Source organism: Podarcis pityusensis (genome assembly GCF_964106645.2).
Source record: "Podarcis pityusensis genome assembly, chromosome: 10".
NCBI lineage: Eukaryota > Metazoa > Chordata > Lepidosauria > Squamata > Lacertidae > Podarcis > Podarcis pityusensis.
The window spans coordinates 59342239-59370067 of NC_138035.1; the positions used below are offsets into that span (position 1 = coordinate 59342239).

At 44.5% G+C, this 27829-nt stretch overlaps 1 protein-coding gene across 1 annotated transcript; it reads right to left on the reverse strand.

Moving 5' to 3' along the window:
* Nucleotides 1-380: 380 nt before the first annotated feature.
* On the reverse strand, nucleotides 381-26323 carry LOC308486619 (prosaposin receptor GPR37-like). The gene is made up of 2 exons (XM_081023670.1): nucleotides 24170-26323; nucleotides 381-2777 (listed from the first exon to the last, which is right to left on the reverse strand). The coding sequence occupies exons 1-2, from the start codon at nucleotides 25196-25198 to the stop codon at nucleotides 1959-1961; spliced, it is 1848 nt and encodes a 615-aa protein (XP_080879796.1). The 5' UTR covers nucleotides 25199-26323; the 3' UTR covers nucleotides 381-1958.
* Between the last annotated feature and the right edge of the window lie 1506 nt (nucleotides 26324-27829).

Below are 27829 nucleotides of genomic sequence, written 5' to 3' on the forward strand. Positions count from 1 at the left end.
TTCAGCTAACAAGCCCCAGCAGAAGTCCTGTGTAATGGGTCTCACCTCCCCGCCTGCCCCCCAAATTGGATTGGAAGGGCTGGAAGAACTTTCAGAATAGGAAGAGTGGAGAGGGGATCTTTCTGTCTGCCACACTAATATTCCTGCACAGGTGGAATGCTTGTATTCCACTCAAGTTGTATCCAGTTACCGAATGAAAAAACCCTGACTTTTTCTACTTCTCTTCATTGTAGTAGTAAATAGATGGTGCAGGCTTAGTAGAGATTTTGCACAAGACATGAGACAGCCAGCAAAACAGTCTATCAAATTTTCTGAAATTTGACTCAATTTATGTTTTGAATGAAAACCGGGAGTGAAGGGCGGAAATTATGCACCACACATTGCAAGCCTTCAAATTTATTGTCACTAATTCTGTAGCAAATTCTTACATCGCACCCCCTACAACAGCACCATCACTTACAGCAGGAATTATACACACAGACTGAGGACATACCCTTAGTGTAAAAAACTAAAAAACACTGTAAAAAGAAAATAATGGAATTACAGGCAATACACCCTGATGTGAGTGGAAATTCCATGGATTGAACAGAACATAATAACTTAGTCTACATCTATGTGTTAGAAAGGAAATACCCATTGTAGAAATATCAAATCTTCTGACTGTACATTGTACATTGAAAAATTATGGGATTTGTTTTAATAACGCAGGTTATTTCCTTTAGATATACAAGATTGGGAAGCCACTGTGCAGATATCTCTTGACTTCCAATTCAGTGCAATAATGTGCAACTAGAGGTATCCAAAGAAGGGCAGGCACCAAGAAGCCAGGCATACATTTGTAAATATAGTCTGCACTAGTGCTGTTTAAAAATAAAAATAAACAATTGCTACTCATATAGGAAGAAAGAATCAGCCTTCTGCTATCAAGACAAGTTATCGCCAAGAGTGCTATGCAATTATGACTCATTCAGTTTTGTAGTTAATGCAAAGAAACAAATGACGGCTTTCCTCATTGTGAAAATAATTTGGTAGAGCCGTTAAAAAGCTGCTCAGCAAAGTAGGAAACTCAAGTATTTTATACTATTTTTAAAATAACCAATTAGTGTCTTCAAACTATTCTTAAATACTGCAAACCATTTATTTCCATAAAACTTGGGGGGGGGTTGGGGGGGAGAATAGGGAAAACAATGTGCCTGGTTCAGCCTACATTAAACAATTTCAAGTCCTGAAGGAGATTTAAGAATATGCTTCATTTTCTCCCACTGAAATCAATGGGATTATTAGTATTTGTTGACCACTAATTGCTACAGGGGAACCGATGGCACAACTGCAGAATCATATGCACATTTACTCACAAGCAACTTCACTGTGTTCAGTGAAGGTTCTTAGGTTAACTGTGATTAGGATTCAAGCATTATTTCTTCCTCTCCTTCATTTATTTCCCATCTTTCTTCCAACATGGAACTGAAGGCAACGTAAGTATGGCTCCCACACGGCCACCCATCCAGGAACTGACTAGAATCAGACCTCCATAGCTTCACCAAGGTGATGGCTTCATGCGCCATTCCCTGGGATATCAGAAACGCTTACCATAAGCTGGATCATTCTCAATGTAGTTTTTTTGTTTTAGCAGAAAATTAAATTAAATAATACATAGGATTGGCTTCTGCCTTCCCTTCAGACACAGAGCGCTAGCACCATATATGAAATGATTTATAACTCCACATTGGCAGTACGTCTTTGTTTTTAGTGACTAAAACTTATTTCTCAAAGCAAATATGTTAATATGCAAACCAGTTTACAGTTGGCCTTACAGGACTTCCATTTGCTTCTCGTCTCTCAACATAAACTATGTTGAAATCAAATCAAATGGCAAAACCCAGGATCCCACTGAAGTCGACAGAACAACCCCGACAGATTTTTGCAAGCTGGACCTGCGTGTTGATCAAAAGGGTGAGCTAACAGTGAGTCCCAACAGAGGCAAATGTGGACATCTCACGACGTATAGTACTGAAAGGGGAGAGTTCAAGCTCTGTAGTATATTCATTGTCATTATCATCACTTGTCACGGTGGAGGACTTTTGGATGCACTCGTCACAGCAGCAACAGCAACACTCCATAAAGGCTCGGCTGAATGGTTTACAAAGACAGAAAAGGAGAACCGGAGTCACACAGGATTTGAAGAACAACAGAAACTGGCTAATAAGGTGCAGGAGGTCCATAGTCTGCTGAGAAACCCCCGTGGACATGTAGGCGGTGACAATATTGCAGATGTTTTCAGGAATGATGCAGAAACCGTATAAAATGGTCAGAGCCACGACTGTGCAGTTCATCTGGCTTTCCAGCTGAATTTGTCGCTTGTTTCCCCTCGTACAGGCCTTCTCCACCTTTCGGATTTTCCTTGCCGTAACCAAAGAGCAAGTAATGGTGAAGAGCGTAGGCAAGCAGAAATAACAGCCAAAATACCACCAGAGCCTCGCGCCGTCGTACGTGAGGGCTAAAACGTAGATGGTGTCAGGCAAGTGGGGAGAGATCTTCACCACGCACCTTTCCACGGGAGGGCTCCCACTGGCTTCCGAGTTTTCCTTAGTCAATTGGCGCAGAACCACCTCAGGGAGCGCCAGCAACAGAGCCCCGACCCATATAACAGCCAGCTTGGCGGTTGTCGACGTACAGTTTTCAATCATCTCGTAATACATCTGCACGTTCGTGGCAGCACGGAAACGGTCTATGCAGAGGGCACATAACGTGAAGGTAGTTACTCCAAGGGATGCCACCTGGATAGGGAGAAATACAAAAGTGAGTTTAAATATGAACGAGGACTTGAAATATGCACCTTAATAGAGAACAGAGACAGTCAATATGATGCGCTCCAGACTACAGCTCCCATCAGTCTCAACCTGCAGGGCCTTCTCGGTAGTGGTGCCCACCCTGTGGAACGCCCTCCCATCAGATGTCAAGGAAATAAACAACTATCTGACTTTTAGAAGACATCGGAAGGCAGTGTTGATTTAAAGCAGAGTCTCGTGCCCAGCGGAAGGATGAGGAGTACGTGCTGCATACTCTATATTGCTTTATTTACAGTTCAAAGCTGGTATATTACAGAAAGACATCTTGCCTCTGCCGGAGCAGAAAATGCATCCTCTCTCCTCGACAGCTCGGAGAGAATCACAAAGTGAAAAACAGGAAACCAGTGTACGTCACATCCAGCCTCCCTTTCCCGTGAGAAACTCCAACAGTACAGACTGTGGAATGTAAACACCTGTCTCGTGACAAGCCCTTTCGCTGCACAGTGAAGGAAAGCAGAAACCAACATCCTCCCCCTTTCTGTGAACATCACTGGGCAGCGTGTTCGTACAATATCAGTACAAACCCAACTTCTGCACATAGGTACAGTGTTGATCCCTTGATACAATCTTGGACAATACATCAGCAGGAATTTCATTACCTGGCATATAGGACACCGTTACGAGTCCCTTCTGAATACATTCCCTAGCATGCTGCAACTTTAATTGCAAGTGCTTCGTGCTTTGCTTACAACCTTCAGACTTCAGCAAAGCCAAACATGCTTTGTTGTCCTGGTAAACCTGGATTGGACATTTGACAGGAATTTTCATATCTTTGCACAATTGTACTAACCATTCACAATCCTTAAGTGAATACGATAGTGCATTCAGTTCGGCTTCACAAGTACTTAAACTAACTGTTGTTTGCTTCTTGCATGACCAATCAAACAGACTCTGATTGTACATGTAGCAAACTCCAGACGTACTTTTCCTGTCTGTAGTGTCACTTCCAAAACTTGCATCTGCAAATATCTCAAGACCACCAGACTTCTGATTGTTAAATCTCAGTCTGTAATGCATAGTGCCTTTCAAATACCGCGCTATGCGTTTCAGAGCTTTCCAATCCTTGACACTAGGATTGTTGACTTGTCTGCTTAGCAAATTACAGCTAACAGCAATGTCTGGTCTTGAACATCTGGCAATGAAGTTTAGCTTGCCTAGCACACTTCTGTACAGTGTAGTGTCAGAAAATGCTTCTTCAGTGTCATCTACCTGATAACCTGTTGTCATCGGTGTGTCTACAGGGTTAGCATCCATCAGATTTAGTTTGTTTAACACATCAGCAATTTTCCGTGACTGGTGTACTAGAATGTTACCATCTTGATCTCTCTCTATTTCCAGAGATAGGTAGTTGTTTACCTCACCAAGATCTTTCATGTCAAAGTGCTCTTTCAGTTGAGCTAGGGCGTTATTGTACATTGCGACATCTTTCCAAAAGAATAATAAATCATCAACATAAAACAAACAGTACAGTTTCTTTTGCCCCTCCTCTTTGACAAATACACATGGATCAGCTTTCCCTTGCTGAAAACCTAGAGAAAACAATACTTCAGTGAGTTTTGTGTGCCAACACCGTGCACTTTGTTTGAGACCATAAAGGGATTTCTTCAGAGCACAAACAAATCCCTGTTTTACCTGTACGCCATCAGGTGGAAGCATATAAAGTGATTAATCCAGAGATCCGTACAGAAAAGCTGTGTTAATATCATGGTGACTAATGTGTAGATTTTCCTCTGCAGCTAGCTTGAGCATAAGCCTAATGCTTTCATATCTCACTGTCGGTGAGTAGGTCTCGTGATAGTCTTCACCTGGTACCTGTGCAAAACCTCTGGCTACCAATCTGGCTTTGTGTCTGACTATCTTGCCATTTTGATCTGTCTTCGCTTTGAAGACCCATTTGCTTCCAAGCAGTTTCATTCCTGGAACTACTGGAACTAGCTCCCATGTTTTGTTCCTTTCTAAGGAATCAAGCTCAGCCTTCATGGCATTTAACCATGGCTCAGCTTCCTTTGAATCCAAACCCTGGATGTCTTGGAAACTTGAAGGTTCAAATACCTTCTTGGAGCTTTTAACAGCTGTTACTGCTATCGTAGCAAACTCATCAGCAAATCTCTTTGGAGGTCTGCCTTTTGTGGCTCTTTGTGACCTGCGAATTAGCCTTAAGTCTTCAACACTCTCCTCTTCCTTCTTAGGAGAAAAACGACCTATTGTGAACAATGGTTCCTCCAATTCTTGATCAGAGCTTTCAGAGGGTCGCATAGAGGCTTTCGCACTCTTGAAATCCTCTGAATCACCCGATTCAGTTTCAGATTCAGACTCAGAACCTTCATCAGTGGGTGTGGGCTGTTGTGGTTGCTTTTGACTATCCTCAGTCTCATCACCGTCATCAGGATAACATTGGAAAATTCCCACATTCTCCCCCCACTTTGCATTGTACTCAACACTTCTCGTGAGCTTAATTGTCTTAGAGTCAGTCATCATTATTCTGTAAGACCCTTTCTGATAACCTAGAAAGATACCATGCAATCCACGCTTGTCTAACTTGGAGTTTTGTGGTGAGCGAACCCACATGTCAGAACCAAAAATCTTCATGTGTTTGATGTATGGCTTCTTGCCAAACATCTTCTCGTAGGGGGTACAACCAATCGCTGAAGATAACCTGCGATTGTAACTGTAAACAAAACACGAGAGAGATTCGGCCCAATAACTCTCTGGAAGATTGGCATCATGCAGCAAGGTTTTTAACCCTTGAAGCAATGTCTGATTTGCCCGTTCCGCAAGTCCATTCTGCCATGGCGAGCGAGGACTAGACAAATCGTGTTGAATTCCTTTCTCAGTCAGAAAAGCTTCAAACTGCTGAGAAGTGAATTCCCCCCCGCGATCAGTGAAAAGAGTCTTTATCTTCTTACCGTGCACATTTTCCAACCAAGCACAGAATTCCTTGAACCTAGGAAAAGCCTCTGATTTCTGCTTGAGATTGTACACAAAAATATATCTAGAAAATGCATCAATGAGAACCATGAAGTACCTATTTCCACCCAAAGAGGGCGCTAGTGGTCCAACTAAATCAGCATGAACAACCTGGTATGGTTCTGTAGCTTGCCTACTAGACACCTTACCTTTCGCAGCCATTTTCACCTTGTTTGCTGCGCATGCTTTGCACTTCATGTGGTACCTGCAGGGTTTAATAGTCATACCTTCAACCAAGGCAGGCATTTTAGATACTGCCTCAAAATGCAAATGACCAAATTTTCTATGAAAATCGTGAATACATTCTGCATGCAAACTTTTGTTAGAACCTGCAATGCAACAAGTGTCATCTTGCACAACATCATCATAATACAAAACAAACAAACGATCAACATATTCAGCATGCAATACATAATCATTTTTCTTTGTGATGATGCACTTCTTGTTCTTGAATGACACGTCAATGTTCCGCTCATTCAGCTGTCCAACGCTGAGCAGATTATGTTTGGCGTCTGGCACGTAAAGCACATTCTGTATCGATAAGTCCAAACTGTGAAGAACAACAGTTCCGTAGCCTTTACTGGGAATAGTGTGGTCATCCGCCTGGTGAATCGCACCTTCCTGCGGTGTAAAAGACACAAACAGTCTCTTATCGTTGCACATGTGGTGGGTCGCCGCTGAATCAACAACGAAGAAAGATCTAGACGTCTTCTGGACCTCTGCAACCTTTGGAGTGAAGCGTGAAACCATAGCCTTGTGCTGCGTTGTCCTAGACACCGGACCTTTGCCTTTGCCTCGGCCTTTTCCGCGCGATGAGCTTTCGCTGCGCTGCTCTGTCTTGGCCCTGGGATATCTGCATTCCCTCTTCATATGGCCTAGACGTCCACACGAGTAGCATTTCACTGCCTTCAAAGCTTTGGCGCCATCTGGTGGTTCCACTGCAGTATGGGATGACGTCTGTGAAGACTCCCCCTTGCCCATGCAGCTAGCACCCCGGCGATCTGCTTCATTTAAAATCACGGCAGTAACAAAGTCCACTGTCAGCTGAGCAGTTGGTTGCACAGCAATCTGGGTTGCAACAGACTCCCAACCTGAACCCAAAGATTGTAGTATCATGAAAGAATACACAGCCTCTGGAAAGTTGAGTCCTCTCTGTTGCAGCTCATGTCTCAGATTTTGCATCTCCATCAGATGTAAACGCACATCTCCACCTTCAGCAAGAGCCATATTATGCAGCTTGTTAAAGTAAAACATAGTGGATCCAGCTTCTGTCCTTAAGTGAGCCTCTCTCAAAACGTCCCAAATTTCTCTGGCTGAGGTCTTATCACGCAATAGACAGAGCTCTTCTGGGGATACTATCAATGTAAGAGTTCCCCTTGCTTTGGAATCCTTAGCTTCCCATGCAACTGTAACTGGAGCTGGGGGGGTTTCTGTAATCACCTCAAACAAACCCTCTTTCCGCAGAATTGCCTCTGCATACAGAACCCAGTCGGCATAATTTTTCTTGTTGAGCTTAGGAATCCCACAAGCATCCTGAAGGGCCATCATGACTCTGGCATTAGCCTTCAGCGTCATATATGCTGCTTTAAATCTTGCTGCGTCACTGCTGCAGCTGCTTTATTCCAAAAGCGCACTTAAAAGTTACTTTCGATTTCCCCAGCATAGTAACTTGTGCCTGGGAGCCTTTTGCCTATTCCCGGCAAAACGGCTTTAAAAGATCAAAGTCCAGCCATAAATCCATTAACTAGAAGCTGGCAGGCTGCCCGGAGCAGTAGCACATACCTCATCAATCACTTTTACGCGCAGAGCAGATTCCGATCCGACCTGTCCCTCTGCATTCCGATCCTTTGCCGGCACTCCGATTCGACTTCTGGGCCCATAACCACGTGTTGATTTAAAGCAGAGTCTCGTGCCCAGCGGAAGGATGAGGAGTACGTGCTGCATACTCTATATTGCTTTATTTACAGTTCAAAGCTGGTATATTACAGAAAGACATCTTGCCTCTGCCGGAGCAGAAAATGCATCCTCTCTCCTCGACAGCTCGGAGAGAATCACAAAGTGAAAAACAGGAAACCAGTGTACGTCACATCCAGCCTCCCTTTCCCGTGAGAAACTCCAACAGTACAGACTGTGGAATGTAAACACCTGTCTCGTGACAAGCCCTTTCGCTGCACAGTGAAGGAAAGCAGAAACCAACAGGCAGCCCTGTTTAGGGAAGTTTTTCATGTCTGATGTTTTATTGTGCTTTTAATTCTGTTGGGAGCCACCCAGAGTGGCTGGAGAAACCCAGCCAGATGGGCAGGGTACACATAATAAGATCATCATCATCATCATCATCATCGCATGGCCAAGAGAGTATGGCATAATGGGAGTTGATGCTTTTTAATTATGGTGCTGGAGGAGACTCTTGAGAGTCCCATGGACTGCAAGAAGATCAAATCTATCCATTCTGAAGGAAATCAGCCCTGAGTGCTCACTGGAAGGACAGATCCTGAAGCTGAGACTCCAATACTTTGGCCACCTCATGAGAAGAGAAGACTCCCTGGAAAAGACCCTGATGCTGGGAAAGATGGAGGGCACAAGGAGAAGGGCACGACAGAGGACGAGATGGTTGGACAGTGTTCTTGAAGCTACCAGCATGAGTTTGACCAAACTGCAGGAGGCAGTGGAAGACAGGAGTGCCTGGCGTGCTCTGGTCCATGGGGTCACGAAGAGTCGGACACGACTAAACGACTAAACAACAACAAAGTCCACTAACATCGGGAGGGCTCCACTTTGGCTACCCCTCACTTAAAGGCATACAATATTCAGTACTAGATTTCAAGATGGCTGCTAGCCTGACCCGCAAGCCAGTTATTTCTCTACTGTAGGAATATCTACCCTATCCTTCAACAGGCATAATTAACATACAAACTATGACAGACTAACGTGAGCATCATCTAAGAGATCATGGCAGAGTGCATTGGCCGGGGCACCGCATGGCAGGGCACTGTGGAGCCTCTGGCCTCCCTGAAACAGCCAGCCATGGCTCGTCGCGACAATCTCTCAGCATGCAAGCGGCAGCTACCGAGAGCCACAGTTCCGTCTGTGAGTGCGCCACTTCCTGCCCTCCGCTCTGGAGATTTCTCGGGTTGGCACTCTTTGTATTTGTCCCTGACAGGTAAATAGAAACACGGTGCCCGAAGCTCACTGCTAGCCTATGGTTACCAGATTATTTTTTAAAGCTGAGTAGCAACAGGGAGTCAGTAGTGGGGATGGTGAGGCAAAAGACCCTGGGCCCAAGCATACATGCATATTGTATAAAGGTGCAAAGCCCTTCTTTGGCAGCCTGTGAAACATAAATGCACAGAGGTTTTAAAAAACTGGGCAACGGCTGGCCGGCCGCCACTCCCAAGCCTCCCCCATCAGTCAAAACAAAGGGAAAAGGGGACAGGAGATCACGCAAGACACATCATATGGGGACTTCCGGTGAGGAAAAATGGCGGGTGCCACGGCAGCAAGCAGCTCCTGAAGCTAGCCAGAGCAAACCGTGCTACCAGGCTGTCTCTGGGCTGCTGAGGCTGCCGCTACCACATTTTCCGGGAACAGATTTGCAAATCTGGGGACTGTCCCCAGGAACCGGGGACGTCTGGTAACCCTATGCTAGCCTGAACTTTTAGGCTCAGGAGACGCAAACTGCCTTTGCAGGCTGCCCCATGGGCACTGCGACGTGTTGGGGATTCTCGATACATTGCGTGACTGGAAATTCTAAAACCACTCTCGCAATTTGGTTTCAAGCGATATACTGATACATCACCCAGGCCTAGACCTTTTGCATGTGCTCTTATTGTTCCCGGTTTACTCTATGCAAATTTCCCATAGGTTGTAATACTGAAAGGTGGCTCTTCCGAAGGTTGTTTTTTAAAAATAAATTTCTGTCAAGATGCAGTGGAGCTTTGAAGGAATACAAACAGGAACTGCTAAAGATTTTTCTTCTCCCCCTATCCCAGAGGTTTGCCTTTATTATAAATTAGCCCAGCATCCACATAGTACATCAGTTTTTAAAAAAGAACACCCTTAAAATACTGGGCAGCTGACTGTAATTTTTTTTTTTATAAGATATTTATTAGGATTTTTTAAAAAAATATTACAATACAAAATGAAAAAAAAAAATACAAAATAAAAATGATTAAAAACACTCAGATTTTCCATTGCTTATTTTTCTTTAGCTTGTTTCCCGGACCTCCTCATACCTCCCTTTTTTGTATTCCATTTCAGTTTGTTGGTTCAGCAAATCCTTACCCTCTTTATTTATCCTATTCTTTGGTCTTAAAATAGTAACGTTAGATTTTTACCTCTTAACAACCCCTTTTTCATATTCCCTTAAAGCATTACAGCTAGAAACCACTTAATTTCTATCCAACATCGTTCTAACATTCATTAATTTTACAATATTTCTGTAGATAATCTTTGAACTTCTTCCAATCTTCTTCCACCGACTCTTCTCCCTGGTCTCGGATTCTGCCAGTCATTTCTGCCAGTTCCATATAGTCCATCAACTTCATCTGCCATTCTTCCAGAGTGGGTAAATCTTGTGTCTTCCAATACTTTGCAATGAGTATTCTTGCTGCTGTTGTGGCATACATGAAAAAAGTTCTATCTTTCTTTGGCACCAATTGACCAACTATGCCTAGGAGAAAGGCCTCTGGTTTCTTCAAGAAGGTATATTTAAATACCTTTTTCAGTTCATTATATATCATTTCCCAGAAAGCCTTAATCCTTGGGCACGTCCACCAAAGGTGAAAGAATGTACCTTCAGTTTCTTTACATTTCCAATATTTGTTATCGGGCAAATGATAAATTTTTGCAAGCTTGACTGGGGTCATGTACCACCTGTATATCATTTTCATAATATTCTCTCTTAAGGCATTACATGCCGTAAACGTCATACCTGTGTTCCATAACTGTTCCCAGTCAGCCATCATTATGTTATGTCCAACATCTTGTGCCCATTTAATCATAGCAGATTTCACCGTTTCATCCTGAGTGTTCCATTTCAACAGCAAGTTATACATCTTTGACAAAATCTTAGTTTTTGGTTCTAATAGTTCTGTTTCTAATTTTGATTTTTCCACCTGGAAACCAATTTTCTTATCCAAATTACATGCCTCCATTATCTGATAATAATGAAGCCAGTCTCGCACTTTGTTTTTTAATTTCTCAAAACTCTGCAATTTCAGTCTATCTCCGTCTTGTTCCAAAATTTCCCAATATTTCGGCCATTTGGCCTCCATATTGAGCTTTTTCAGAGCTTTTGCTTCCATCGGTGACAGCCACGTTGGAGTGTTATTTTCCAATAAGTCCTTGTATCTTATCCAGATATTAAACAATGCTTTCCTGACAATATGATTTTTAAATGCTTTATGTGCTTTGACCTTATCATACCACAGATATGCATGCCATCCAAATACATTGTTGAAACCTTCTAGATCCAAAATGTCAGTGTTTTCAAGAAGCAACCATTCTTTCAACCAGCAAAAAGCTGCTGATTCATAGTAAAGTTTAAAGTCTGGCAGGGCAAATCCACCTCTTTCCTTTGCATCTGTTAATATCTTAAATTTTATTCTAGGCTTCTTGCCCTGCCAGACAAATTTAGAAGTATCTCTCTGCCACCTCTTGAAACAGTCCATTTTGTCCACAATTTGCAATGTTTGAAACAAAAACAACATTCTAGGCAATACATTCATTTTTACCGCAGCAATACGGCCCAGCAGTGAAAGCTTCAAATTTGACCAAATTTCTAGATCTTTTTTCACTTCAGCCCAGCATTTTTCATAGTTGTCTTTAAATAAATTCCCATTTTTTGCTGTCATGTTAATCCCCAAGTATTTAACTTTCTTAAACACTGTTAAACCTGTCTCATTCTGAAACCTCTCTCTCTCCATTGGTGTTAAATTTTTCTCTAAAACCTTGGTCTTTAACTTATTCAACTTAAATCCTGCAACTTGACCAAATTCTTGAATCAGTTCTAAAACTCTTTTGGTACTAGATTCTGGCTCCTGTAACGTCAATACTAAGTCATCTGCAAATGCTCTCAATTTGTACTGTTTGGCTCCGACCTGACTGTAATTTTTTTGCTTATTTAATGTTTGCTGAGATAATTAAGATTCTATAGCAGGCACATTTCAAAAGGAAGGCAGATTTCCATCATAATTTTGAAATATTCTTGTTTATGTACATCTCATAAAAAGTTCCGCAAGGACAGAGTGTGTAATTATATGCAATTATAGAAATGTATCCCACACATTGGCCTTCAGCATTTAATGGGCATATCTGATTGCTAAAAGTCAATATCCCTGCGAAATATGAGGCACTTAGGATAAAACCTGGTAAACTCTAGCTCAACTGAGCAATTCTGATATTTCTTCTTGAGAATCATGGAGCCCTGCAATGAGAGACACGCTTAATTATGCCACAGCTGAAGAACGGTAAATATTTTTTTTTTTTGGTAGGCAAATCTATTAATTTGGTGAGTTAAACTGTCAGGGATACAGTCGGAGGAAAAAGCTTAGCAAACACAAGCCAAATGTGTAGTTTAATTGAGAAGGGGAAAACATATGCCCTCATTCTGAGGTAGTAAAACTTAGGTCAAGAGAATGGGCCAGGGCTAAAATAGCTAACAAATAAGTTGGTTGTGGTGTGTGTTTTTTTACAACATCACGGAGCTACTAAAACAGAAAAAATTAAGTCTTGTGACCTTGGCTTCAAAACCCGTACATCCTTAATAGCATATTCCCATACATTTAACTATTAGCTCAACTGACATCAAGGCCAAGTTTCAATCACCTCTCAGTTTCAGTCTCTGGGCTCTGAAACAGAAATTGCACAATTGCTTAAAACCTCACCGAGTAGTTCTTATGACAGAATGAGATTGATTTTTTTAACCCACTTCAAAAGACACGTTGCGAGTGATATACCAGTGAGCTGATGTAAGTGCTGAAGCACGTACCAACTACTGCTGTGCCCCTTATTAAAGTTTTGTGTGACAGTACAGAAAGTCTTATCAACTGCAGCTTTTTTAAAAAAAACCTGTATTAATAATTGTCATCATTTCATTATATTGCATTCCTTTTTACAGTGGTACCTTGGGTTACATACGCTTCAGGTTACATACGCTTCAGGTTACAGACTCCGCTAACCCAGAAATAATACCTCGGATTAAGAACTTTGCTTCAGGATTTGAACAGAAATCATGCTCCGGCAGTGTGGCGGCAGCAGGAGGTCCCATTAGCTAAAGTGGTGCTTCAGGTTAAGAACAGTTTCAGGTTAAGAACGGACCTCCGGAATGAATTAAGTACTTAACCCGAGGTACCACTGTATTGCTAAAGCAACAGAATCCGGCACCTTTGAATGCCTTATGTGCAGTGACTCCACCCACCTGCCTCAAACACAGCCTTGTAAATAAGTCCACAGAAATTACTAGCCTGCTGGCAGAAGAGGCAAGTTAGATGCTGCTCTCTTCTGCAGTAGCCTGCTAAATTTCTAGGCTGGGAATAGAGAAGGCGCTCCCTCTCTTCTCTGCCAGCAACGTCCTGTATGGAATTCTTTCTTGCCTGTAACTCCTAAGATCACCTTTGAAGACAAAGCTGCCCTAATATAGTCAGGATTCTGAAATGTCTAGCACTGGATGAGAGCAAGGGAAATGTTTCCTTAGAACACCCCTGACTCCCTTTGTTAGAGGGACAGGGGAATGGGGCAGAAAAGGTCTAGGACAGGGGTAGGCAACCTAAGGTCCGGGGGCCGGATGCGGCCCAATCGCCTTCTCAATCCGGCCCGCAGACGGTCTGGGAATCAGCGTGTTTTTACATGAGTAGAATGTGTCCTTTTAAATGCATCTCTGGGTTATCTGTGGGGCCTGCCTGGTGTTTTTACATGAGTAGAATGTGTGCTTTTATTTAAAATGCATCTCAGGGTTATTTGTGGGGCATAGGAATTCATTCATTTCCCCCCAAAAAATATAGTCCGGCTCACCACATGGTCTGAGGGATGGTGGACCGGACCATGGCTGAAAAAGGTTGCTGACCCCTGGTCTAGGAATCCCCAAAGTTCCATATTTTTTTACAAAAACAAGAAAGACCGGTTTGCATCCAGTTGTTAACTACAGAGCTGTTACCTTGGCGGAATATAGTCCAAGATTAGCACTCATTCCCATATTATTTGCAAACATTATTTTGTGGAAGCAAAAAATAAGCACTAAACTTGCCCTATCTTCCATTAGAGTCCCTACAGTTAGGGAAACACCATGAAAATGGAATAAACTGCCGTGTGAATGCAGCCTGGGTTCTTCAAGAAAGTTCACATCAACCGTAAAATATCAACAAAATAAAACTGTGAATACACACACACACAAACGCGAATGAGATAGATTGGTCCACTCTCAAATTAGCATTTGTTCCAATGGTTTCTTTGGGAACTGACTATAGGCCAAGCGAAAGAGGGAGACAGTTTATGAAAAGAAAGAGTGGTTCGTACTTTACAAAAAATAAATTGATTTAAACCTGGTTATTTCCAACCTTTTCAGACCTAGGACAAGCATGTGTTTGGGGATCCATTTCTTATTTTTTGCCATATATTTACATGGTGACAGGCCAATGCCAACACCAGAACCCACCCCCCACCCCCTGCATGCTGAGTGAAGGTGTCTGGGAGGCAAAGAAATTCAGGGAGGAAGGACAGAAAGGAAGGTGTTCCTCCTCTGAGGGAAAAGGGTCAGTGGAGGTGTTGAAGGAAACTGGCAAGTGAGATGAAATGGCCATTTGTTATTTTTATTATTATACTACTAGCAACAACAAGAATGATAAATACATTGGGAATTGAAAGGAAGGAGATAAGAGAAGAAGGGTGCTAGAGGAGGAATAAGTGAATGTGAAAAGAACGGGGAGGAGGAATGAAAGAATCTGGCAGTTTGAGGGTGGGGATAAGGTGCAAGCTGAGTGTGAAAGGAGAACAGGAGACGAAATTACAGGAGATTGGTAAGAAGCATGTGAGGAAGGGAAAATATAAAAGAAAAAGCTCTCTCTGCTTATAGTTTCTGGATCAGCAGCGTCTGACTAAAATGGAGTGTCTGAGTCACATTAGCTCCAGGGCAAATGTCTGCAGTTAAGCCTGAGGAAAGCTGCACTATGGAACACCTTGCCTGTAAGGAAAACACTGTGGCAAATTTTAAAGTAAATTTCCAAAGGTGGATTAGATATCAGTAGAAAGTGAAGTCAGTAACTGCCAACTGAATATGCTAAAATCTACCTCCATGCCAGTATTCTGTGACTGTGACCATTTTGTGAGCTGTGGGTCTTTTCAGCCATCTCAACTTGGCCCTAGGGATAGAAGGGTTGAGGACCCCTGGTCTGCACTATGAATTGCCCCTTCCCAGTTCATTCGATATCGCATTTGTGATAGACAGGGCCTCAAGAGCCAGTGTGGTGTAATGGTTAAGAGCGGTGGACTCGTAATCTGGGGGACCGGGTTCACATCTCCGCTCCTCCACATGCAGCTGCTGGGTGACCTTGGGCCAGTCACACTTCTTTGAAGTCTCTCAGCCCCACTCACCTCACAGAGTGTTTGTTGTGGGGGAGGAAGGGAAAGGAGAATGTTAGCTGCTTTGAGACTCCTTAGGGTAGTGATAAAGCGGGATATCAAATCCAAACTCTTCTTCTTCAAGAGCGTTGGAGCTGCTTTCCCATTAACAGAGACATGCTGCAACTTGCAGCTGTGTCTGTATGATACAACTATGTGGGGCGGGCCATCTTTTCCACAGAATTGGCACGTAGCTTACACACAGCTGGAGTGACATCTAAAGGGCACCTAAGACCAAGGATTCTGTTGGTGGACTGGCTGCACGTAGATGCTTTGACCAACTTGCCAAGTTGGCGTCAGAAGTGGTACTGAGGTCTTGCAAGCTGTTGGCATACAAGCTCCTTCAAACTAGCATCATGATGCTATTGGTACTGTTGCCTTGCTGTTTCTGTGCTACAGGAAGGGCAGTAAAACAGCATCTGCTCTGCGTGTCAGAATGTGCCAGGTTCAATTCCCAGAATCCCCAGGTAAGGCTGGGAAAAGACCACCGTCTGAAACCCTAGGGAGATAACACTGAGCTAGATAGATCGCTGGTTGGACTCCTATGTACAGCTTCCGATGTTCCTTCTCAAATTTAAAGAGCAATCCTGCCATCCCCTACTGTGTAAACTCAGAAGGGAGCTTAATGCCAAGGCCAGCACAGGCAGAACTAATTCTGTAGCACAGAGATAACAAATGTAGCCTTTTTACTCCCCAAATATTGCTGACCTCTGTTTTCTGCCAAGTCTAAGACAAATCCCTTTCTGTTTTGAAATCTCAACATTCAGAGTTTAAGCCCGATACAAGTATTTGTGGATTACAAAGAGCCAGCTTCGCTGTTACTTTTTCCTCACTCGCATCTTTTAAGATGAGGGGAGGGAACTGGGAAATGAACAGTGAGAGACACAAGCCTTTCTAATATCTGAATGATCAAAAACAAATCTTACCAGCTGGTCAAAAGCTTGGCTGGCAGAACACTTGGAATGCTTGCCAGGAAGCAAGGATTTAAATGGAACTTCAGGCTTTTTAAGAAAAGAAAATGTGCGACGTAGTATTAGCCAACTACATTAGCCGTGTACCTATCGATCTTATGACACACACAACTTGCCGACCTGTGCTGGAAGCCCAATCCAATTTTCTCTGCCAAATTCGCTTTGAACCACTTCAACAAATACTTTAGTATTGTGGAGCACTGAGTAACTATGCTCCAGCCTTCCCACACTGCAAAGGTGCCATGAGTAGGAAGCCGCCCAGAGTGGCTGGGGAAACCCAGCCAGATGGGCAGGGTATAAATAATAAATTAGTAGTAGTAGTAGAAGAAGAAGAAGAAGAAGAAGACACAAAGCAATTTAAGTTAGAAGGTGGACTAAGGAAGTACACTGCTTCTGTTTGTATAACTGGTTGCAAGGAATTGTCTGGAGGCGGTTGGAGGATGGATGGCGGCTAACAGATTGAGGTTGAATCCTGACAAGACAGAAATACTGTTTTTGGGAGACAGGAGGTGGGCGGGTGTGGAGGACTCCCTGGTCCTGAATGGGGTAACTGTGCCCCTGAAGGACCAGGTGCGCAGCCTGGGAGTCATTCTGGACTCACAGCTGTCCATGGAGGAGCAGGTTAATTCTGTGTCCAGGGCGGCTGTCTACCAGCTCCATCTGGTACACAGGCTGAGACCCTGCCTGCCCGCAGCCTGTCTCGCCAGAGTGGTGCATGCTCTAGTTATCTCTCGCTTGGACTACTGCAATGCGCTCTATGTGGGGCTACCTTTGAAGGTGATCTGGAAACTACAACTAATCCAGAATGTGGCAGCTAGACTGGTGACTGGGAGCGGCTGCCGAGACCATGTAACACCAGTCTTGAAAGACCTACACTGGCTCGCAGTTCGTTTCTCAGCACAATTCAAAGTGTTCGTGCTGACCTTTAAATACCTAAACCGCCTCGGTCCAGTATACCTGAAGGAGCGTCTCCACCCCCATCGTTATGCCTGGACACTGAGGTCCAGCTCCGAGGGCCTTCTGGTGGTTCCCTCACTGCAAGAAGCCAAGTTACAAGGAACCAGGCAGAGGGCCTTCTCAGTAGTGGCACCCGCCCTGTGGAATGCCCTCCCACCAAATGTCAAAGAGAAAAACAACTACCAGACTTTTAGAAGACATCTGAAGGCAGCCCTGTTTAAGGAAGCTTTTAATGTTTAATAAGTTATTGTATTTTAATGTTCTGTTGGAAGCCGCCCAGAGTGGCTGGGGAGGCTCAGCCAGATGGGGAAGGGGTATAAATTATTATTATTATTATTATTATTATTATTATTATTATTATTACCACTACTACTGCTGCTGCTTCAGATCCAAGAATAAGCATGCCTTTATAACTATCGTTATTTACCAGTGAAACAAATGGCCATTTTATGACAGCCCAGGTGTGTGGAAGGAAGGCCTGTTTATTGCAGAATTCTCTCCTCAAAACCCACTTTCACAAATCCATTTGGCCCTATCCAAGCAGTTCTAGCCCTTATCTTATAATGGGGCAATGGGATGTACAAGCTGATCTTGCCCCCCTCTGGAGTGTCGTAGGCTCCACCTCTCTGGAAGAGCTGGTTAGTGAACCGAAGGTGCCTTACCTTTGCTTAAATTTCTGTGCAGCTAGGGAGACAGGCATGGAAGGGGACTCACCACTGAGCTAGAGGAAGGTGGCAGGCCCATGTCATTTGACCAGCAGGGCTCTCAATGAGATACTGGTCTGTCTCCACATGAAAAAAAGCAGCCTGACCCTTAGCCTTCTCAGAGTCTTCCGCCATCCACTCCAAGTCCCCCAGGTCATAGTTCTCAATATCTCTGCATATCACAGAGGGAATGACCACACCCTCCAGACACAAAAAGCATGTGAATAATCCCTCAATATGCATCGTACACCATGTGCATTTGTTCATGTGGCATAGGGACATTGAGGAGCCCTGAAAACATAATAAGGAATGTACAGTGGTAAAGGTACAGGGACCCCTGACCATTAGGTCCAGTCGTGACCAACTCTGGGGTTGCGGCGCTCATCTCGCTTTATTGGCTGAGGGAGCCAGCGTACAGCTTCCGAGTCATGTGGCCAGCATGACTAAGCCGCTTTTGGCAAACCAGAGCAGCGCATGGAAACGCCGTTTACCTTCCCGCCGGAGCGGTACCTATTTATCTACTTGCACTTTGAAGTGCTTTTGAACTGCTAGTTTGGCAGGAGCAGGGACCGAGCAACGGGAGCTCACCCCGTCGCGAGGATTCGAACCGCCGACCTTCCGATCAGTAAGTCCTAGGCTTTGTAGTTTAACCCACAGCGCCACCTGCGCGTCCCTATGTACAGTGGTACCTCAGGTTAACAACTTAATTTGTTCTGGAGGTCTGTTCTTAACCTGAAACTGTTCTTAACCTGAGATACCACTTTAGCTAATGGGGCCTGCCGCTGCACAATTTCTGTTCTCATCCTGAAGCAAAGTTCTTAATCCGAGGTACTATTTCTGGGTTAGCGGAGTCTGTAACCTGAAGCGTCTGTAACCTGAAGCATCTGTAACCCGAGGTACCACTGTATTACAAAATCAAAGGGAAGGTGGGGAAAGAGTTTAATATAGATAGGACATTTTTGATTACTTTTTCTACTATCAATTAAATTTTCCATGTGGCCAAGCCGAGAGTGTACTTTACACAGAGGTAAAACACTTAACTCGCAAAGGCAGTCTATACTTTAAATTTAAAAATGCGGATTCAGAAAACAATACAGGCAGCGACCGTTTTAGGCGCTTCCGATATGTGCATCCCACCAAACCTGGAAGTGACCCCAAAATGTCATAAAAGGGGCAGAAGACAGAGGGGGCAGGGTGAGGGTAGAATGGGGTGTCCGCAGGCTTTTTCAGTGGCGTTTCAAATATACACGCTTTCCCATAAAAATGTGGTCCCTTGCAATGTAAACCCCGTGTAAATTGGGAGTTGCCGGCAATTGCAAAGAACATTTTAACAATATATAGCGCAGAAAGATATATAAAATTTTGTACTTTTTTTGCATGTTTTCATTACTAATTTTCTGCATAATTAGCGCCTACTCAGATGTACTGATGGGTAATTAAAACACAAATGGCTGCACTGGGGAAAACGCAGTATTGTTAATTTGGATTAGTGAAGACCCCCCTAAGTAAAATACACCTGCTTATGGTGCAATTGGTTGGTTAACTTGCAGGCTCATAATGTGATCCACCTACTAGGAGATTTGTCTCTTAACAAGTACTGTTATGTATTCAGCATCAATAAAACTCTCACCAAAGGAGTCATTTATAGATCACTTAAGTTTGTGTGAGTGTGAGCCAAGGGGCCTTTATCAGTGGAAGTGGCCTGTAAATAACTACCTTACCAAACACGATCAGAATAGCATAATACCTTTAGAGTGAGAACATGTCACAACCATTTGTACCTGTTTGCAATCTATATTTTTCTCACAGGCCAATAAAGTTCAGCACAAACAGTTGGGCCTGGTGAGCATTTAAGGTCCCCAACCCTAATCTGCGGGTTGCCATCTGATTGGATTTTATTCTGATCCTGATCTGATTTGAGGATATATTTTAATTGATTGTCTGATTTTATGTTAATGTGTTATACATTTGATGTTAGCCGCTCTGAGCCCGGCTTCGGCTGGGGAGAGCGGGATATAAATAAAATAATAATAATAATAATAATAATAATAATAATAATAATAATAATTATATGAATTCTTCCCTGGATCTACTCTACAGCAATTGACTGCAGCTTAAATGTTACATGTTGTTGTTATTTTTTGGTTCTATTTAAGGCTGCAAGTTTCATTCCACAGGAATACTCCCAAAGAAATCAAGGGCACACCTCCATAGAAAATGCATCAAGGCTGCAGCTATGAGAAGCAATTTCTTGCAGTCTCTTACTAATTTACAATATATGCAAACTGTCTGAAGAACATAAACAATACATTTTCCAAACTGCATGGTCATTTTACTTGGTATACACAATTTAAACTGTATACAATTTTCAGTTGTTTTGTTTTTAAGCAGACTTCCTATTACACCACTAACAAAAAAGATTTCAAATGAAAAATGCAAATGCAGCATATGAATAATACTGTTTCCATAGTAAATTAAAGTTTGGGAATAAATTCAGGAGAAAACACTGGAAATTAAATAGCTGCTTTCCATTGTGTGTGGTTTTTTTATTAGCTAAAGGCAAATTAACATAAAATTGGATTTTAAGTCTTTAAGGAGAATTCCTCTCACAGCAAAATGCTTTTGTTTATGGTCCAGAGACTTGACGAAACTAATTCACCAGAATAGACCACACCCAAATATCCCTAACAACTTGTCCCAGGTGGAGCTTAGAGATTCATACTGGAAACATGCCAGAAGCCCAAGGCCTTAATAAATCTTCATGATTTTGTGGCATGAAACGAACATGAAATCCATAATTTATTTGGCATGAATACTGCAAAGGTTGGGGCAAGCTTGGTTAAACTCTTCATAAATCTTTGTTTAGACCTTCAAAAACATTGCATGACTGTATTTTAGCAGTCTACTCCTTAATAAGAACTGATTCAGGCTGACTGATATAAAGATTTGACTGTGGTTCTCACCACAAAGCTTCTCCCTTTCAGCCAGCACCCATGAATGGATCTTTTGAGCATACAGGTAAGATGAGAGTTCAGGTGATGGAGCCTACCAGCCTTCTTTTTCCTTCAAGGCCACCGGTGATGCTTGGGTAGGAAGCATTCAGGTGACTGAGCCTACCTACATGATAAAAATATCCATATATTACTGATGACATGGGAACTAGCCAGAAGGGAGAAATGGCAATCATACCTCAAAGACGAAATACGGGTTGGACTTCAGAGAACAACTCTTTTAACACAGCAGGATGAGAAGTGCTTGGCTCAACAGTTAAATTGCCAGCGATAACCCAATTGCTTCACCAGCACAGGAGCATGCAGCAACATGATTATGGGTTGAGCAACAGTGCGCTAGGTTACTGCCTTTGTACACTCTGGAGGCTGTAGAACATAGGTCATTCATGGGAGTTTTATCTGAATGAGCACCTATCTCTCCCACAAAGCAGGATGGGAACCTCGCTTACTTAAGAGGGTCAAAGCTGGCAATTTGCCCAGCCTCTATTCACTTATAACATCAGACAGTCTCTTAAATCAGGTGGCTCAGAAACACTGCTCCAAGTATACCAGATTCATGGGGAAACTCCAATACAGGCTTCCTCAACCTCGCCCCTCCAGCTGTTTTGGGACTACAACTCCCATGATCCCTAGCTATCAGGACCAGTGGTCAGGGATGATGGGAATTGTAGTCTCAAAACATCTGGAGGGCCGAGGTTGAGGAAGCCTGTTCTAATACCTAAATGGGGCACAGTAAGCCCAGTTCTGCTTTAGCATGGAGTTTTCCCCCAAACCAGCTTTAGAAAAACAGAGGACAAAGAGGGATTATGTTGTAATTAAGAATGATACAGAGGAAGTGAATGGGAAAAGATAGCTTACTCTCTTCTGTAATGTCAATCATCCAATAAATATTTATTGGCAGTAGGGTCAGGACAGGTAAATAAGGTACTTGTCATCCAACATACACAGTTGGCTTCATATCCATTGGTTTCCTGGAAATAATTGGTTGGACATGGTTGGAAACAGGATGATATGATATGAGTCCTTAGCATGATCCATTGGGACTTTTCTTAGAGATGGAAAACTTGCAAATCTCCAGACACTGCTCAGCTACAGCTCCCATCATCCTTCACCACTGGTCTTGTTGGCTGGGTTGATGGGAGCTGGAATTCAATAACATCTGAAGGGCTACAGGTTCCCCCATCCATATCTTACAATCTTAAGATAAACGCACCTTTAAAATATAAAAAGCAAAACACTGACCTTGTAAGGAACAGGGGAGAGTTCGCCCACATCGTTGCAGGTTTACAATTTCATGCCACTTATTTAAACAATCTCTATACTGCTTTTCAGGATCACAGATCCTCCCAGAATTGGCTTACGACGAAGAAACCACAACAAAACCAAACGTAGCAACTACACAGTTAAAATCCAGATATGGATTTCATTGACGATTGCCTGACAATGACTAGACCTACAGTAAAGGAACACTGGCAGTTGTTATTGGGACATCTAACTTTATAAACAGCTCTGGTTCCACAGTGAAAAGGGATACATTTATTCAATACAGCTGTGTTGTATGAGGAGTGATGCAGTTTAGGGCTATACCCTAAAGGAGAGCATTTATACGTCACAAATCAAAGCTGTGACAGTTACAAGGTGTTGGGCAATGCATTTTCATGCCGGTGCGCCTCCCAGTACAACAGGATTGGGAAGAAAGAGAAAAAGTTCACACCCACTCTTCCATCCCCATGCCAGTCAGATTTAAATACAATTCAATGAATAGTTTCATGCTTAACAAACAGGACCTCCTTCTTAAAATATAATGAGAAGTGTGGGTATTTTTTATCTTCCCTTACCCCACTGCTGTTAGTTAAATGGATATTGTCTTTCTCTCACACAGAGTAGTATAGCCTGCCAGAATTACTCTATAGCACTATCAGCCAGGTTTAGTGTGTGTGTGGTGTGTGTGTGCGCACACCCCAGTAAATAAATAAAACAGACAACCTGAATGGTGGCAGGATTCTGGCCAGCTGGCTGAAGGCCTGGCAGAGTATCTGTGCTCTTGCCAAGAAGCAAGGATTTAAGTGGAACCTGAGGCATTTAAAGAAAAGAAGACAGAAGCATGGGATTTGGAACTAACCAGTTACATTAATAATGCATCCATCAGTTTGATGGTTTTCTGACTATCAAGCCACATCCTTCAATCCATTACTTTCCAACTCGAGAATGAAAATATTTTTCATCTTCTGCAGTAAATCTGGCAAGAGCAAGAGTTATAGGCAACTTCTCTCCCCACACCACACTATGCGTGGCTTCTTGGGCATCAAGTACTTTCATATATAGTTGATGCACACATGTGAATACATGCATGCATTTGAATTAGATGTACCCTGATTTTCTTTTTATTGTGAGTGCAGGCCTGGCATCCTTTAACAGTGTGGTTTGTTTTGGTAACCCGGTCCATCAATTAAAGTGGAATATTTGGATTTAAGCCTATTAAACACCGATCTAAATGTGGGGAGTCAGTTCAACTTAAAGCCGCAAAACATATATTTCCAAATAAGGTTTATTCGAACCACTTCGAATCTGCTTTTGAAATCAAATTGCAGGGGGTGCACAGTCCAAAAATTGTTATCCCATCTTCCAAACACAGCTTGTCTTACTAAATGCCCTAAGCGAGTGCAGGTAGCAACCCTTACATGCAGCAGAGAAGGAAGCCCCCATGCATGAGGATCAGAGCCAACTTCAATCGACTTACATTCACATCATGAGCTTACAATCAAGGTGCTGATCTCACTGAAGTCAACAGATTACAGCAACTCAAAACATAAATACTCTCGCTGAACTAGTCAAAGGTGGGCGGAAGAATTATGAAGCCGCTAAGCACCACCTGAGTCAAATAAATAAGTAAGCAGAAATATTTCACGTCTCCAAATGAACATGACAACATCCAACCATTAGGTTATGAGGAACAACTGATGGGAGTGAACAGAACGTTCCTGGAAGAAGTCTCATCCCAGGAGAGGGATAATTCTTAACTAACTGTCAGCAAATATGGGACATCAAAGAGCAACAGGAAAAATGAGATTACAGGTTATTGCATTCACTGTGCTTACCTCGATGTACGGTACAATTTTGCAGGAGAAATCGTCCAGCAGCCACTTTTTGGTGAGCTCTTGAAAGATTACCAAAGGCAAGCAGAAAAAAATGATGAGAAAATCCCAGAAGGCTAGGTTGGCCAGCAAGGAGTTGGAGATGCTTCTCATGTAGTAGTTGTGGCACACGATGCACATCACTGCCATGTTGCCCATTATCCCAATGCCAAAGATCACTATCGACAGGCACATGACTGCGTAGGCACCATATGATTCCTCAGTCAGCGGGTAGAAAGGGTTCTTGACCCGGGCTGGTCGGAATGTACCATTCCTGAAAGAGCCAGCTGTGGATCCATTCAAAGGCAACGCCTGGGGGAAATCATTTTCTGGCCCAGGAGAAGGAGTCATCTGGCTGTCCACTGAGTCACTGAAGTTCCTTACAAGACTATCCGTGAGAGCCTTGACTTCTCCTGAACTCCCTCCGTCCTGGAGCTGCCCAGCTCCCCTCTTGCTTCTTGCATGCCTTTTGGAACGAATGCTTCCTGGGTCTCTACTGCTTTCCTTCTTCTGTACCTGTGCCCCAGGGAGATCAGAGTATCTCCCAACCTCCAAGACTACAGAAAGGTCTTTATTCAGCTGGCTCTCGCCACCTCCTTCCAAAGGGCCATCGGAATGCTGTGTGGCTTTCCGCGGTTGAGTTCTTTGTTGGCCAGTTTGTGCTGCAGTCCAGCCCCTGGCACGATCATAATTCTCCAAGGAACCCCAGTCCCCCAAATCTCTAGCTGTAGCCTTAGATCTGGCTAAATGCCCTTTCTGCAGGGAAGCCCGAGCAACACTCCCTAAAGGGAAGCCCCCCATAGTCCTGGGTGCCACCACTCGCCAGGGCAGTGGAGTGGCCACCTGGCACCACAATCCACACTCCCTGCCCTTTCTGCCAACATCAAAGCCATCTCCCTTCACTGGCACCTGGGGCGATGCTCCATGGGCAAAGGCAGACAGGGCGCCTAGAAGCCAAGCCAAGACAAGGGGTGTCGTCTTGACAAGCTGCATGGTTTATGGTAGGAGCTGGGTGCCCTCCAGTGCTCCTTTAGTAACACCCACTGCCCAAGCTGGTGGAGCTGCCAGTCACACCCATTTCACCCATAACCTGGACCCAGGACTCCTTTCCAGTCCCAGCAACGCTCAGATGGGCACCACTGCCATGGTAAGAGAACAAGGGTCTAGAAAAACAGCATTGAGCTGACCTGGGAAAAAAAATGATCCGGAGAATGATGGATAACAAACCATACGGTTCCTTCGTTTGCACAGGCTTCAAGTTCGACTCATGTCCTCAGCAAACGTATCCACGATTTGGAGACAGAGAAGAACCCAACCTCACCCAGAAAAATAAAAGAAAGAAATCTCCTTGCCCAGGAGAGAGGGGGGTGTGTGTTTTTTTCCACCCCCTCTTGCAGCCTCTCGGGACAGGTCTTCAAAAGTTGCATCAATCCCGATCGCGAATGGAGACTGCAAGCGCAGACGGTCCTGCTGGACCCGCGCACGGAGAGCCACCAGCGACGGTTGCCTGGGGGCGTTTTGCTCGCGCCCTCCCGAGATCGCCCTCAACCGCTGGCCCGCCGTCGGGGCGCGATCCCCGGGGGGAAGCAGCGAGCCAAGCGCTCCATCGTCGCCGCTCCCAGCGGATGGCACACACGAGTGGGTCGCCGGCGCGCGCGCGATCAAGGCGCTCCGTGCGCCCGGGAAGGAAGAGAAGCCCCACGGCTGCGCCGGCGAAGGAGCCGAGGCGGAGCTGCGACGGCCACCGAACGAAGCATTTCAGAAGAAGAACAATGAGACAAGAGCGGCTTCCCGCCCCACCGGCGCCCGCAAAGTTGCCTCGGGTAGCGGAGCCAAGTTGGCTGGCAGCGGCGCCCACAGCAACGTGTTGCTGCTGCCTCCAGTCTAAGCGGTTGGGCGGATGGAGAGGAAGAGACCCGCCGCCGCTGCTGCTGTCCGTGCGCGGCTCTGGGAAGCCTGTGAGGGAGACGCTGCTCTGCTCGGCTTTCTTAGCTTGGGCTCTTTCCTCTCTCTCTCTCTCTCTCTCTCTCCCCCCGCCTCCGGGCTACCAGGCGCGAGCGCACGGCTTCCCCTGGCGGCTTACGCTCTCCTCCGCCGAGCGCTCACGCGAGCTCCCCTTCCTTGCGCGCTTTGTGGCGGCTTCTGTAGCAAGAAGAGGGAAGGAGGGGCGGGAAGAGAGGAGGGCGGCAGTGCGCACGCGCCGCTCCCCCAGGGGTCCGGGGCGAGCGGCGCTTGTCCCTCTCGCCCCAGATCCTAAGAGGAGCGAGCAGAGGCGCCTCGCTGGCGTTTCTCTTCATGGCGCCTATTTCTCTCCCCTTCTCTCTCTTGGGCGGATGCTCTCCTGGGAGCAGGGATGAAGATGACATGTAGACATACGACATTCGACCCCCTCCCCCATAAAATATTTGAGGAGGCTGCTCATGGGCTTAGCCAGGGGGCAGGTGCCCCCCAAATCAAGTAAATAAATAGAAATACTTAGCTGACCAATTGCGTCACAGATAACTCAGTTCTATACCCCCCACTCAAACATAAGAACTGCTATTCAAAATGGGCTATACCCCGTGCTTTTTTTCTAAAATAAATGCTTTGGGGTACTCTCATTTTCCTACTCATATTGAAATACTGTCCAGCAATAAGGCTAAACTTAGATTTACAAAATGTTTAGCGGTATGCATACCCCTGCAATGTTCCTTTTACCTTACTACGTCCTGTTCTTTATTATTATTATTATTATTATTATTATTATTATTATAAAATTCTCCCTATGTTCTATCAGTTCCTCGCAATCTTTGCACCAATTCTTACAGAATGCACTGCTTTCCAACTTAAGGTTACCAGATTTTTTTCATTGAATCCGGGGACACTTTTCAACTTCAATGGATTTTGTATGGGGACTGATTTGTAAATCTGGGGTCTGTTCCCGGGAAACGGGGATGTCTGGTAACCTTATTCCAACTGCAATCCTAACTTCCACCTGTATTTATTCATAAGTTGGCTTCCTGAGCTGCATAGCGTTTACGCTTCGGTAGTTGCAATCCTGTAGGAAGTAGGGACTTGCTGCTGTGTAAACCACGGGTTGCAAACTAAGGCCTGCGGGCCAGATCAGGCCCAATTGCCCTTTAAATCCGGCCCACGGATGGTCCAGGAATCGCCGTGTGGATCGCCAGCACGTGGATCACCAGCGTGCATGTTCTTTCCCTCTCACACGGTGGCGGCGCAGGCGGTGCCTCCTCCCTCCCTCCTCCTGGCTTCTCCCCACCCTGCCTAGAGTAGGAAGGGGGCTGGGCTTTCGTGCGCCGCTCATCGTCCTTCTGCTGCCGCCAGCCCCTGCCGCTCTCAAGACACAGGAGCCATGGTTGGCTGAGTGCCCCTCTCAAGCAGCCGCCATTTAAAGTAGCCCCTCTCCAGAGCCCTTTCACTCATCGTCTCTCGTTCATTTTTTCCCCTTCAAAATATAGTCCCCCCCCCCCAAGGTCTGTGAACCAGCCCCCTGCTGAAAAAGTTTGAGGACCTCCTGGTGTAAATACTCTAAAGATTGGGCAGATACAGTAAGATTTCCACTTCAAGGACATTTCGAACCCAACCATTATAAATCTTTCCTTTTTGAGAATACATTTCCTCCAT